The following is a 15,658-nucleotide window of genomic DNA, read 5'->3' on the forward strand; positions in this document are numbered from 1 at the left end:
GGGGGTGGGACAGGAAAAAAAAAGGGGGGTGGGAGGAAGGGAAAGGGAGGTGAACAGGCTCATCACGACCAAAGGAGAGAAAAGGCCATTAGAGGAACGAAAAAGAAGGCAATCATGCTGGAGTTCACAGAACCCGAGAGGCTCAGTCATTTGAGGAGTCAACGTGCAACATGTCATTTTTTTAATCATCGGAAAAGGTAAAGTCATGCCAGTAAAACCAAGTTTGATTGAACATCTCTTCCCGATGGTACAAGGAGGCAGTAAGGCTCTCCCATGAACTCCATCTCCTTAATCTTGGAAAACCATAAGACGCGAGTAGGGGGACACGTTTGCTTCCACAGGGCGGAAATGCACTGCTTGTCGGCATTCAAGAAATTAATCAAAAAAAACTTCATATATTGGCGTCTCATGAAATTTGTGAGGCGGAGAAGATAGGCCACAGGGTCGGACCCCAGATCATCCCCAGTCAGCATTTTCACCACATCCCTGACCTCAGTCCAGAAAGAGGACAGGACCAGAACACATGAAGTAGTGTGCCTTCTGCTTCTCCACAGCGCCAGCACAAAGAAACAGTGGGATAATTCTTTTTTTTTTTAACAGGTATAGTGGGATAATTCTTATGTAACACAGAAGGCACCCCGTACCAGCGTGAGAGTAGTTTGTAATTGGTTTCCTGAACCCTACTTGCAATAGAGGCATGGTGAGAAATGTAAAGGATGTGATCCCTCTGGTCCTGGGGGTCAGTATTAATTGCAGATCTCTTTCCCACTTAGCCAAAAACGGAATGACGAAAGATTCCGAAGGTTGCATCTGAAACTCATAGAGAGTAGGTCAGAGAGAGGGGATCGAGCACTGGATCATTCTCAGAGCAAAGAAGGTCAAACCATGTTCGCGGAGAGAACCGAACACCCAAGGGTAACAAAATAGAAATAAAGTGGAGCTGTTGAAGCCTCCAAGGGTCCAAAGGTGGACTTATCATGTTGCGTATTGTATCTAGGGAGGCCAGACCAGACCCTGAGGCGAAATCCTTAAGTCTGATTCTGGAAGCTTCAGAAAAGCATTTAAAATGCAGATCATTCCAGCTAGGGGAAAAATCAAGAGCGACCAATAACAGGGGTCCGCAAAGTGGCTAGATTTGGAGTACCAAACACTGCATGGAATAGCTTCACCGATGGCCCAATCAAGGGGTGAGTGCATAGTATCCCCAAGTGACGAGTTTCCAACCAGGGAATTCCCCACAAAGGCCATCTATAAGCCGCTTGTTCCAATGGTATTCACCATTTAAAAGAGGAGTTCCGTGTCCATTCCAATATTCTGGAAAGGTTTGTAGCCTGATAGTAGAGCACTGGGTCCAGAAAACCTAATCTCCCACACAACTTGGGCAGCACCAAAAACTTAGAGGCAATATGAGGCAGGGAATTCGCCCAGACGAACCGCAGAAAGACCCGTCACACATCTCGCAGAAAGGTAGGTGGAATGGCAATCGATAACGCCTGGAAGGGATGTCTGGGGAGCACGTTCATTTTTAGGATTGTATTCCTACCAAACCAAGTATGTGTTAGGGAAACGTAATATTAAGGGCCTCCGATTTGTAGTAGTTTAAAAGTAGTAGACAGTGTGTCAAGTATTTGTACCATTTTTAAAGAAAACACATTTCTTTTATTTCTTATGAGATTCATATTCAACTGTAGATCATAACAGAATGGCACAATTATAAAACAAAACATGGCAACAAATAAGAAAAAAAATTAAATGACTCCTGTTCAGAAGTCTGCGTACCCTTAGTTCTTAATACTATGTATTGCCCCCTGTAGCATCAATGACAGGATGCAGGTCTTTTGGAATAGTTGTCTGAGGCCCAGACATCTTGCAGGTGGTAGAACTGCCCATTCACCTTAACAACATACCGCTAGGTCATGTAAAGTCTTTGGTCGTCTTGCATGAACTGCACTTTTGAGACCTCCACAGAATGACACAATGATATTGAGGTCAGGAGACTGTGATGACCAATCCAGAACCTTCACCATTTTCTGCTGTAACCACTGGAGGGTCAACTTGGCCTTATGCTTATGGTCATTGTCGTGCTGGAAAGTCCAAGAGCGTCCCATGCACAGCTTTTGTGCAGAAGAATGCAAATTGTCTGCCTTTATTTTCTGATTACATGCTGCATTCATCTTGCCATCAATTTTCACAAGACTCCCTTTGCCTTTAGAGCTCACACTCCCCCAAAACATCAGTGAGCCACCACCATGCTTCACAGTGGGAATGGTATTCTTGTCGGTATAGGCCTTGTTGACCCTTCTCCAAACATAGCGCTAATGGTGGTGACCATAAAGCTCTATTTTGGTCTTGTCACTCCAAATTACAGTGTGTGAGAAGCTGTGAGGTCTGTCAAGGTGTTGCTGGGCCTATTGTAACCAGGCTTTTTTATGGAATTGGTGCAGTAAAGGGTTCTTCTGCAGCTAATGTTTGTTCAAGTATCGTCGTATTGTTCTCCTTAAAACAACCACACCGTCTTTTTCCAGAGCAGCCCATATTTCTCCTGAGGTTACCTGGGGGTTTTTCTTTGTATCCCGAACAGTTCTTCTGGCAGTTGTGGCTGCAATCTTTGTTGGTCTACCTGACCTCAGCTTTTTTATCTAGAGAGCCCCGAATTTTCCACTTCTTAATAAGTGATTGAACAGTACAGACTGGCATTTTCAAGGCTTTCAAAATCTTTTTATATCCTTTTCCATCACCAGTTCCATTACCTTGTTACGCAGGTCTTGTGACAGTTATTTTCTGCTCCCCGTGGCTCAGTATCTAGCCTGCTCAGTGCATCCACGTGAGAGCTAACAAACTCATTGACTATTTATACACAGACACTAATTGCAATTTAAAAACCCACATATGTGGGAAATTAACCTTTTAATTACCATTTTAACCTGTGTGTGTGTCAATTTGTGTGTCTGTAAAGAAGGCCAAACATTCCAGGGTAGGTAAACTTCTAATCAGGGCCATTTGTATGATTTCTAATGCCATTATTATTTAAAAAGGAGCCAAACAACTATGTGATAGTAAATGGCTTCATATGATCACTATCCTTAATTGTTTTTGGCATGATCAGTAATATTTTGAATATCAATGCCAAAATGTTACGATTTCTGCCAGGGTATGCAAACTTTTGAGCACAACTGTACATAGTTTCAATAGTTTGCGCATCACTTTACAAAATAAAATTTTTGCTACTCAGACTATGATGTGGCGTATATACTGGAAGTAATTCCTTTTTTTACTGTTACAGATCACGTTAAAACATAACAATGGAAAAGTGCAAACTGTGGAAAAAGGCTCACGTAAAGCATTAATGGGAATCTAATAAAGGGAACCTGAGAGGAAATATGGGAGTTGCGTTTGCTGACTTGGCTTTTAAAATCTACAACCTCCAAAGTGTTTATTCATAACCTTGTTTTAGTGCTGGCTGATTCATTGCCAGAAAGTTCCCTTTTCTGCTGAGGCAGTGCAGTCACTTATCAGCCACATTGTTGCACGATCCTACAAAAACCTTTAGCATCATATGAACATTTCTACCCTTGTACAACAAACAATAGTAAGCCTTCTTTCCAGATTCACGTAATTTCACAGCCTGCGATTACCTGAGGATGATTGCACCTGGATATAGACAGTCTGCGTCCAGGTACAGTCATCCGCAAGTAATAGCAGGCTGTGCGATTACTTCTGAACAACAGCGGGCAGTGGCAGCTGTCATTGGATTATACAGAGCCTCCTGCCTGCAGCAGATCACATGAGTTTCATGAAGGAATTTATGAGACACATGCGATCAGCCCACTTTACAGTTGTGACTGGGAACTACAATGCAAATGCACCGAAACAAATGTATGGAGTCTACTTTAATTTTTATTTTAAATAACAAATATACAGAATACCTCCTTTGCAAAAATTAAATATATTTACAAAGTATGGTTTTATTTTCAAACATTTTTGCTAACCCTTTATTGAACAAGGGTATCAGAAAATAATAATGTCCCCATACAGGTGGCTAGATGAGTCCAAAAAACAAATAGTGTAGCAAAAGTATAATATTATAGGATTACAAATGACAGTTGAGTTCCTGGAATACTGCAATCAGAGCAATGACCAAGCAACATACGAGAACTAAGCATGTTTAGGCTAGAGCTACAAAAGTTATTAGATCTCTTTGCTAATGAGAGATATGACAGCTTGTTGGCAACAGCCTCATTTGTAGTACACTGAAAACAAGGTGATGCTAATGGTTTGATGGGCAACATGTAGTCAAAATGTGTGTACAGCCAAAACTTTTCTTTTTAGCTTTGGATGCAGTAGGAGAAAAGTTTAGAAACCCGTCAGTTTATTTCTTGCCGTCTGTGTCCTGTTAGCGGGATTTCCCTTCATGAGTAAGAAGAATCTCTACAAAGTGAGGGGACATCCCCTTTTAAAACATCTATCATGGGAACAATTGTCCTCATTGAAAGATTCACCCGTATCTCTTGTTATTGTGGCAACTCTAAAATTAAGGATTTCCCTACACATTCGGTCTTGCTGACAATGATCACCACAACAGAGAGGGTGAGTAACTTATATAGCCATTGGCTAGAGAGGGGTTAGGAGAGTACCAACTCTTTTTAAGGAAAGAGAATATTGTAAAAATATTGATCCAAGGCTGCCAGATTTTGTAAAATGCTGTTTTATCTTCTCTATACAGTATATGATTTTTTTTTTACAGAACACAATGTAGTTTTCTTATGTGCTAACTATGTTAACATATAAGAGAGGACTGTGGTTTTCCATTAAACCACAGTATGTATTCTTGCAGCCATAATTATAAAGTGGATTAGCCTATTGGTTGGATTTTTGGTAATTGAAGGGTATTTATTTAGGAGTATGACAGATAAGAGTTCTGTGAAGGGATCTGCAAAATAATTGTATGCAGATAGAGGTACTTTGACGTTTCAAGGATACAAGGCCATTGATTTAACCCTTTCGCTGCCAAGGGCGTATGGCATACGGACCTACAAAAGTGTATTGCGTTGTATTGCGGCTGGCCGCAATTCAGGATGGCCGAGCGGTGTTCCGATCCGAGCCGCTGTCATCCTGTCAGTTTTTGGATGACAGCGGCTCTGTGTAGCGTGGGGGATCGTTAAATATCAATGATATTTAACGATCCCTCTGTGCAGAGCAAACACCGGAGTGATCGTCTGATCACTCCGGTGTTTGGATGGCTGAGCGTTTCAGGATGGCTGAGCGGTGAGGAGAACGGAGCCGCTGTCATCCTGTCAGTTTCCGGATGACAGCGGCAAAGAGAGATGATTGATTTTTTTTTCTGAAGAACTCATTCTCTAGTGGGTTGCATTTCGATAGATGATTTTATTTACAAATTATCATGTAAAACAGTTTCCTAGTGTTGCTACAGATCCACGAGAATTTATTTTCTGGAGATGGGGAACCACAGGTTCTACAAATTTACAATGCACAATTCTAAGTTCTTGTGCTTCATAGTGTATTGACATGCCCTTTAATTTTTTTCTTTGTGCAGAAGTAACACCTTAACAGGCTCAGAATAATTGGAGATTCAAGGAGACAGTGCGCAAGATGTAGCAGAGTCAAAACAATCTCTGCTGTCCTCAGATGAACCTTGCTGCACAATAAAAGGAGGAAGCTTCCAATAAGATCAAGCAGCAGTTCTGCATTTAATAGCTGACAACACTCCTCACTCCCTGAACTATTAGATCTTTGACAGACTCGATGATGTCTTTAAATACATTTATGCCCCAAGTCACTGAGGAGAACTTTAGGAAAACCTCTGATGAAATTATGTTGCGACTTCATAATCACTTCTTTATAACAAATGACTTACTGATATATGCTCCCACAAAACCCTGCTCTCTGTATTGTATAGAAGAAAAAATATATTGGTACTTATTCCTATTTATGAAGGGTATTTTCAAGTAGAACAGACAGCTGTGAAGCCTCTAAATTTAATATCATGCAGGAGCAAGAGAATCTCAGAGGATGTATGAGTTGTAACATTTTCAAGTTTTTAGCTAACTTTTTTACAAACACCAGCAAAAACTGTCTGAGTCACATAGCGTTCAGTTCATATATACAGATCTTCTACTTAATATAACTTCTTTGTACCAAGATCACAACACAGAAATGGAACATTCATGCATATTATTGGACATATTGAAAGAAATCCAAGCTATAAACTTTGTAGTTTAGAATGAAAAATGGAAAACCCATACTTGCCAGAAACCCTTCCTTGTACCAATGAAGAGAAGTTATATGTAATTAACCAGGGCACCATACCACCTTTTACAATCCTTGTTCAAATCAGAAAACACCACTTATGGTCATTTCACAAAAATATATATTAAAAAAATATAAAGATTATCCAAAAGACGTTGACATAATCCATGTAATACAGGGGTTATTATGAAGTCAAGGTATCACGGGGAGATATTGACCAACAACCCGTTTAGCACCCAAAGTAGGGCCTTCCTCAGGAGGTAAGGATGCTCTACGTAGATGGATACAGATATGGCAAGAAACAAACATGAGCACTTCCCTAGTGTAGAAGTCTTTATTGATCAGTAAAAAGCAATAAGAATTGTACTTGCAAATAATGGTGAGAAGCCTACAGTAGCAGAAATCACAACAGCAGTATGGAGTTAGAAGAACAGCCACAGTGTGAGGCATGCAGACCAGAAACCTCTACCATCTAACTGTATGTCAGCTCTCCGATTATTGCGATTCCGGGTCCAGGCCCCCTTCAGGAACCTCAGGTACGAGTACTCGCCCAAATACTTAGTATCGGTAGCATTGCATCCCTAGTTAGCTCCTTACCTCTCTCTGAGCTCTGTTAAACAGGGACTGCAAGAGACTATTATCAAGTCAAATAAATAAAGTAAATGTAAACTCTAGATGACAATTTGTTTGCTCAAGTATTGTGTATCATAAAAATATGCCATGTTTTTCTCTTTTAGAAAATATTTTCACTTTTTTTTTTTACCCTTTTTGTATCTTAATGATGTTGACCTTTTCCACCCTCTTTCTTTAAAGGAGAATTATGAGGTGAGTGCTTTTCACTCAGCCTCATAATCTGAGCTGACCTGTGACAATGAAACGGTCACAGGTCTGCTCAGTAGATCGGGAAGTGAGCAAACACATACCGGCGCTCGCTCACTTCTCGATCCTGTCACTGCAGAGAGCCGTGACAGGGGAGTGACTGGATTCTCCCCTGTCCGACCCTCCAGCGCTGACTGGCGGAACGGATGGGGAGGGGGCGGGTACAGCTGGCTGGTGCCTATCTAGAGGCAGAGCCAGCTGTCACTCACGCAGCTGGGCGGATCCGGACATAATTGTCGGGATCCGTTTCATCTGTGGCGTCTCAGTATACCGCGAACTGCAGCTCGCGGTATACTGAGCTTTGGGTGACGGGAGGACGCTAGTTTGTGTCCTCCCGTTATCCTTCGGAGAACTATGGGGAAAAGCCCTAACCCCATAGTTCTCCTTTAATATCCTGTCTACATGCATGTACTTCAGCAGCTAATGTCATTGCACAGTCGGCTTTGCTAATGGAGACAACCCAGGACCGTGCCAATGGCATGCAACTCAAATAGGCCACTTGTGGTCTTCATGGGAAGCGCATGTGACTGTGTGACAATGAAGGAGAGCAATTGGTGGACAGGGACAGAGTTTTGTCACCACAGAACAGGTAATGCCTGAACAAGGAACCTCATGGCAGGATCACCAGGTATTTTTTCAATTAAAGCTGCATGTTCAATTATGTTAAAGATTGTATGAGATTTTTCCGTGATTGGGTTTACATCACTTTAAAAAGGTACTTGCACTGTTCGTTTACAAAAAAAGAATAAAAAAAAAAACATAACCTGAAAGTGTGCAAAAGTTTGATCAGCATGAGCCTTACAAGACCAAATATTAGGGATGTCCAGATACCAGTGCCGATACTTGGCATTTTCACGAGAACTACCAGGGTTGCAGCGGTTGCAGCTGGGGTCTAGCTCTGGCGCTCCACCACTGTCCTGAAATCATTAGTCTGTATTGTTTTAGAAAAACTGTCACATGACAATAAACAAAAATGTATCAGTACTTGTATCTGTGAGTACTTGGGACAAGTATCAAGACTTGTACTTGGAAAAATGGTATCGGTACATCACTTTTATATATTTATCAAAACAAAATAATGCATTAAAATGGAGATGTTCAAATCCTAAGAGCTCTGTGTGCTCCTTACAAATGACAGCTGCCTTCTAACTTTTGAATTTTTGTCTAGTCTTACTAGACTACTTGGTACTTGATATATATGTATGCCTCTATAGCCAAAACATTTTTTTAAAGCTTTGAATAGAATAATAGAACAAATTTAAAATCCCTGTTTTCTTACATTTTTTTTGTGTGACCCATGTCCCATTGGGGACAACTTTCTTCACTATCTGTACCAGACACAACAGGAAGTTTTCCCATCTATTCCTTCCTGTTCCGGTGACAAAATTTTGAATTTCCCACCATGACTTCTAGGGCCAATAACAGATGGTGAATCTCAAACATCACATAACTTTTTTTTCCAGTAAGAGAAAATGGCTGAAATCAGAACAAAATAGTTGCTAAAAAGGAAAACATTTACGACCAAACTAAATATATAGATAAAAAAAAAATTAAAAGGATGTACTATTAAACATCATAGTGATCTGCTTAAAAGCTTAAAAGTAAGCAAAGAAATCACCAATGTAAACACAGAAATATGTACAAATTTACATAAAAGCACTAAAATTAACAATGGCAGCCAACTCACCCTGTTCTCATCGTATATAATTTGGACCAGACTACGATGCTTTGATTCGGTTGGTGGAGGTGAAATGGGCTTCTCCGGCTCTAAGGGTCTGGCTGCTTCCTCTTCTAATTGTTGCTGAAGAAAAAAATAAATAAAGCCACTTTACTGTGGTTTCATAGACTGTATTACAGTGCCCACTGGGAGTGAGGTCTTGGAGATTTTCAGAAGAGGTTCTGAACACAGTAAACTCATTATGTATGTGAGTGACTCTCTGATAACCATAAACAGCTGCTTTTCTTTGTCACAGGCCGATCAAGGCAGCTCTAATACATTCACTATGCTCACTCATGTCAGCTGTGATGTAACATTTGTGCTCTGCAATGCTTGCACATCATTTTACATGTATGTGCAATCTATAATTTTCTAGATGGATGTAGTTAGAGCAGTTAGACAAGTAAATGCTTAACCACTTGCTGATCAGGTGTGTACACCCCCTTCCTGTCCAGGCTATTTTTCAGTATTTTGACTGACATTTATTCCGTCATGCAACGCTGTACTGAAATGAATTGTATACCTTTTTTTGGGACATATAGAGTTTTCTTTTGGTGGTATTTAATCACCACTGGGGGTTTTATTTTTTTACTATATTAGGGAAAAACTACAGAAAATGTTGAAGAAAAAATAAGTTTTTTTTTTTACATTTTGTTAGGAACCAATTAATTCTTATTACCCAATTGTTGGGTAAAATATAAAATATGTAAATAGACGCCAAACACCTGAAGCCATAAAATTGTGCACGCACGCGAAATCGCAAAAAAACTTACCATACCCAAAATTGACCATAGGCAAAGCTTTTACCGTTCATCAGTTTTGTGTCATCAGTGATTAATGGCCCTAGAATTATTGCTCACACTGCAACATCTGTGGTGATATGTAACATGTGTGGCGTAATGGGCGCAATAGTCATTTTCGCACGTATGCGCACCCCACGAATATTTGGGTGGGGACTTTCAAAAATTTGTGGGGTTTTTAAAATTTCTTTTTCATGTGTGACTAATTTTTTTTTTGCAACTTTGATTTCTTTTCACTTAACACTATTATCATCACATAGGGGGCTAAGAAACCCTCTATGTGATAGCAAAGAGATGCGACAGATCCTCTTTATGGAGACATCAGGGTAATGTCACCTAGGGACCCCCAAAGAAGCTGATGAGGCAGAGATCTGCTTCATCAGCTCCTATCCAGCTTCTGAAGCTGGAGAGTGACACAAGAAAGCAGAAGTGATGTGATATACATCGCTTCCGCCTTCTGACACCGGAGAGGGGTTTAGAGGGAGATGTGTACCATGTACCATGTATTGTATGTAAACAGGCATCGTTGCCTTTTTTTAAATTTGGCCAGTTTCCCGGGCGGGACCAACAGGATGTCTTTTGACGGTCTGCTACATCCAGGAAGCTCCCGGCTGGCTGTTTAAGTACAACGGCCAGCCAGGAGGCGGTTAAAGTGTATTTCCACTGTCACAGCCAAATTGCGTTAACACTTATTTTGTAATTGTGACATGTTCCCATTCACATAGCACGAGCTAAAGAAATAAAAAAGCTTTTTGCAGTTTAAATTGCTTTTACTTGGGTTAGGGTATTTTGGTCTCTTAGGGGTTAACATTTCTACTTCATCGTTGTGATGTTAGGAGGGGCTGTGAGGGGTTAAAGGATTATATTCCTGGCTTCTCCATTGTATGTTAATAAAGTTCATGAGAGAAACACAATCCTCAAATTTCAGTCCTAAGTCTTTCTAGGACAGATAACCAAAGGTGCTCAGAAAAAACCTGGAATAAGCCATGTTGCCTGCTGCAACAAAACATCTTTTTTTATGAAACATATATATATATATATATATATATATATATATATATTAGCCCCAGCAGCGCCAGTCCGTGCTCCCATCCAGATGACATCTTTTTCAGGGAAGGCCTTGCATATTTCAGGAGGACAATGCTAAACCGCATACTGCAACTATGACTTAGTTGGCCTGCCTGCAGTCCAGATCTTTCACCGACTGAAAATATTAGACGCATCTTCAAACAAAAAATACAAAGAAGACTCAGGACTGTTGAGCAGTTAGAACGGGCAAGAATGGGATAACATTTCTCTCCCAAAACTCCAGCAACTGGTCTCCCCAGTTCCCAGATGTTTACAGAGTGCTGTTAAAAGAAGAGGGGATGCTACACCATGGTAAACATGGCTGTGTCCCCAACTTTTTTTGAGACGTGTTGCTGCCATCAATTTTAAAATAACTGTTTTCTTAAAATGGTACATTTTCTCAGTTTAAACATTTAATATGTTTTCTGTTTTCGATTGTGAATAGAATATGGGTTTAAGAGATTTACAAATCATTGCATTCTGTTATATAAATTGTACACAGCGTCCCAACTTTTTTGGCATTGGGGTTGTACTTTAATGGTTGATTTAACTGTACACCAATGTATCCATTCTTTGACTTGTGCGCTGTAATCACCTTTTCACGGATGTGCATGAAGTGCACTTTTGTCTTTGTTGTGTAAGTTATACTACAATAGTGACTCACCAGAATTTGGTCCCTCCAGACATGTATTTATAGTACAATCACTTAAAACCCCATGTCTCCTCGCAGGTGATCTCTATTCAATAAATAATGTGACTGGAAAATATTTAACTTAACCCCTGATTATCTGGATGAGTCTTTAAGGGAATGTATTTCCTTATGGAGTCAGCTATTTGGAGGGGACGGGGGGGGGTCATTTTAATGAATTTTAGACCACCAAAATCAAATCCCATGTAACGTGATGCACTATAACAAAACACGAAAACTTCCAAGGAAGCAAACAATTTGTATAGCCACTGCAAATACTGTATTTAGATCCATAAGGTTAGCTCAGTGTAAATGTTCTCTGTATAAAAAATAAAAAATAAAAATGATTTTATATACACACACACACACACACACACACACTCTATTCTAAATAGGTCATTAAAGCAGTTAAATTGCATTGGTGGTGATGCCCAAAAGATTTGGCCCCATATATTACAATCTGATTGCACAGTTGATAGACTTTAGGTAGAACTGTAAAGAAGTCTGTGTAGGCTCACATTCACACAAGTTCCAATGTCAGTCATAATGTGTTGAATTAAATATTGGTAGCATAAATTTGAACATTTTTGTTTAACTAAGTTAGTAGATCTTAAGTAGATGTAAGCTGTCCAAACATGTTTTAATCTGACAATAGTCTCCTTTACACATACCAACAGTATAGCGCAATGGTCTACATCAGCCTTTGTGAACCAGGGTGCCTTCTGGCTTTTTTAGGGTAGCCTTGAAATTTTTGCACAGTGTTATGCATTTCCATAGAAAAGGCGAGCCACCATCAGCACCATGAAAATGCATGATGCTAATCCAGGGTGGCTGCATCCAGGCCCTACCCCTGCATTCAGAAGAGGAAGTCCGCAATCTGCGTCTCGTCCAGACCTCCTATGCTTCCTGCCCTCTGCCATGCTGCAGAAGCCACACTGTAGTGAAGCAAGGACTCTGATGTGAAGGGGGGTTCTGATAGGATGGAGGCTCCTGATGGGGAGGGGATGCTTGTGATGTGAAAGGGGAGGTGAAGGGGCTACCTCCACAGTGTGTTTTTTGGTGTGTGTGTGTGTGTGTGTTTTTTGGTGTGTGTGTGTGTGTGTGAGTTACAAGTCAGTTTTTACATTTTAAAGGTGATATTTTTGTATACTTATAAAGGGTGCAATGAGAAATACTGGTCTACATGACTGAATAACTGAATATATACCGAATGGATTGTTTAGGTAGGCTCTCCTACTACATAGTTGTTAAATGTAAAGGAGATTGCACAGAGAAGACAGTGTATGTAAATTATTCCTGATTTTTTAAAAAAGTTATCCCTGAATATAAGTATAAAATACTGTTATAGGTATTTATTTTATCACAATGCATTTACAAGTTTATCTTTGACAATGACTCATTTGAACTGTGTCAATAAACTGACCTGTTTCTTCTTGAGCTTGGTGATCTGTTGCTCTACCATGGTGATTTCACGGTCAACCCTGTCCATGTTCTGGATCAGTTCTTCCTTGGAAAGGCGATTGGGTAGCAAATCTAAATCTCCTTCCACATGTGGAGGACTTGAAGGAGACACAGGTTCCAGTTTCCCAGTCAGGCAGCGATCCTAGAAATGGTAAACACAGTTTTACTCATGTGACCACTTCACTTCAGAATTATTATACTGTGTCCAAAATAATCCTTAGATGGGCTTTTATGAGAGAAAGAAAAACCTAAGCGAAACAAATCTGTCTTGTTTAAAAAGAATCTACACTCAGAATGTAATAAGCTTGACATAAATAACCTTATCAAGTTGTTTCTTTGAATAGATGTAAGTATATCTAAATGGAGTAGCCCTGATGTTTGTTAATTATGCAGGCTGAATTTTCCTGCTTAGTTCTGCTGCAAAAATGATTCTGCTTTTATATTTTCATTACATATCTATCAGTCTATTTAGACTGACTACAAACCAGTTACTAGAGGCCTAAAATATAAAAAGCATGTCACCAATAGAAATCAGTGGTGTGAAATATCTTGCCACTAATATTATTCATTTATTCAGCAGAGGGATGACAAAATTGCCTGGCATACAGACCATGAGAAGAGGGAGCGTCACAAATCTGTATGACAGTAAAGCAGAACTCTGTATACATGCACCAAGCCTGATTTGTAAAAAACTGGAGGAAAGAAAAGTTCTTAACTAATTATAGTATATATTTTTGTAGAACTAGTAGGTTTATTTATTACCATACATTCCAAAATGTAGCAAACATGTTCTGAGGGAGCTGTCAACATTTTTATAAAATAACCAGTACAATGACAACCATTCATTATATTTAACACTATATTCGAGGTAGACAATGCTAAACAATGTCCAATGGTGTATATGTGGTAGATATCGCAAAACAATGCTAAAAACTAGACTGATGATTCCAGACCCTAGAAGGTAATCCACATGTAGACTACAATGCGGGAATGTTTACAATTATTATTTATAACTGTGTAGCAATTCTTTTTAGTTTGCAGATATGCAAATATCTCCCTGACTTGCTAAAACATTTTTGGCTTTATCTAAATTACTATTAAACTCTCAAACTTTTTTCAATAATGAATCCAGATACTGGATACTTCCTGCCCAGTACAAGATCACAAGGGACAGAGCTGTCTCTGTTGTCCATCTACTATCTTGGAGGAGGGAGCAGTAGGGAGCAGGGATGTGGCTTGCCTTGCTGCCCCTGTTTGTTTGTGGAAACACACAGCTTACTAGCACACAAGGGTGTCTCCATAGGACCCTGCAAGGAAAAGGGGACAAGGAGCCACCCTACAACAGGAAATCAGGGCCATTGCTCAGGGGACCTGCTGATTCTGCAGGAAGCTAAAACATTTAGACATCAAGAACAGCATCCATTGTAAGTGCTATTCCGATCCTTCTTTGTAACTACTGCGGTCTCAGCCTTCTTGTGGGCTTAGATAAGGTTTTTCTACATTCCCCCCTCCCGTCTCCATTCCTCCAACACTGACTGGAGGGACAGACGGAGGAGCGGTTGGCACAGCTGGCTCTGCCTCCAGAGAGGCAGAGCCAGCTGTCAATCAGGTAGTAGGGGGGATCCCGACAATATTGCCGGGATCTGTCCCGGCTGCAGCCCGCTATATGCTGAGTTTTGGGTCACAGGAGGACATTAGTATATGTCCTCCTGTGACCCTAAAGAGAACTATGGCAAAAGAAAAGGTTCGGCCATAGCTCTCTTTTAAGCAGCAAGACAAGTGTTAAACATTAGTAGTGAGGCAGATTATACAAGATTTACTACAAGGTTACAACTTCATTCTTATATTTCTCCCTGTAACTGTGTCAGAATAAAACCTGCTCCTGACAACTGCTAATTGATGGAGATGGGTTTCCTGATGTAATAAGCAGACCTTGCTTTATAGCATCCTCTTTAATGCTCATTATGTACTGTAATAAGTAATGTACTTTATATAAGTAATGAAGAATATGATAAAAGATCACTTTCTAAATCCAAGCTTATAGGCAAATGGAGGCTGCCATTTTTATTTTGTAGAAATGCTTGTTCCCCGGCTGTCATGCTGATCTAATGACTTCAGTGCTTTGAGTCACTGAGTCAGGACAACTATGCAGCAAATGAAGTCAGAGCAATGTAAGAACTTCTGATCTGCATGCTCAGCCCAGGTAATCAAAGCCAACAGATGGGCATGACACCAATCTACTAACATTTTCATTAATATAAACTTTCTCAACTTATTGCAACATGAAAATAAGCCAGTTGGGTGAGGTTGCTCAACAGTGCCTAACCCTAGCGGTCCTGGTTCAGCTGCAATGCTCAACTTAAGCAGGGTTTATTAAAACTTTCTGTCTGCACTTATGAACTTTCCCCTTCTAATCTCAATGAACTCTAAAATGCCAGCATATTCTACAGGGCAGGATAGGATACAATGAGCTTACAACAAACAAATGTCATCTAAAATACGAGCTTGTATCCAGAGTCAACTGTTGCATGGCAAAATACTTGAATGTTAAAGTCATGAATATGACAAAAAGCCTATTGTGACAATATACTCGATAGCAGCAAAAAAAGTGCACAATGACCCTGTTGTTGTACGCTTGGAACCAGTACAGCATGTTGATCTGGCGATGAAAGGGTAAGGATTCTTCTGTTTTTCCAGAACAGACTTTAAAATGCATCCCATGTGAGGGAAACCTAAGTCTCAGTGGCAGGAAGCCAACAGAGAGCACCTGCCCCCCCC

At 40.2% G+C, this 15,658-nt stretch overlaps 1 protein-coding gene across 1 annotated transcript in view; it reads right to left on the reverse strand.

The window, feature by feature from the left end:
- The window catches only part of NCOR2 (nuclear receptor corepressor 2), a 432,386-nt gene that overhangs the window by 213,875 nt on the left and 202,853 nt on the right, over positions 1 to 15,658 (reverse strand). The window contains exons 5-6 of the mRNA XM_018557336.1: positions 12,843 to 13,022; positions 8,834 to 8,947 (exon numbers count right to left, since the gene is read on the reverse strand). Of these exons, the coding sequence (XP_018412838.1) occupies positions 8,834 to 8,947; positions 12,843 to 13,022 (294 nt within the window). The remainder of the gene's footprint in view (positions 1 to 8,833; positions 8,948 to 12,842; positions 13,023 to 15,658) is intronic.

Source organism: Nanorana parkeri, unplaced genomic scaffold (genome assembly GCF_000935625.1).
Source record: "Nanorana parkeri isolate BGI_ZX_2015 unplaced genomic scaffold, ASM93562v1 scaffold13, whole genome shotgun sequence".
NCBI classification, from domain to species: domain Eukaryota; kingdom Metazoa; phylum Chordata; class Amphibia; order Anura; family Dicroglossidae; genus Nanorana; species Nanorana parkeri.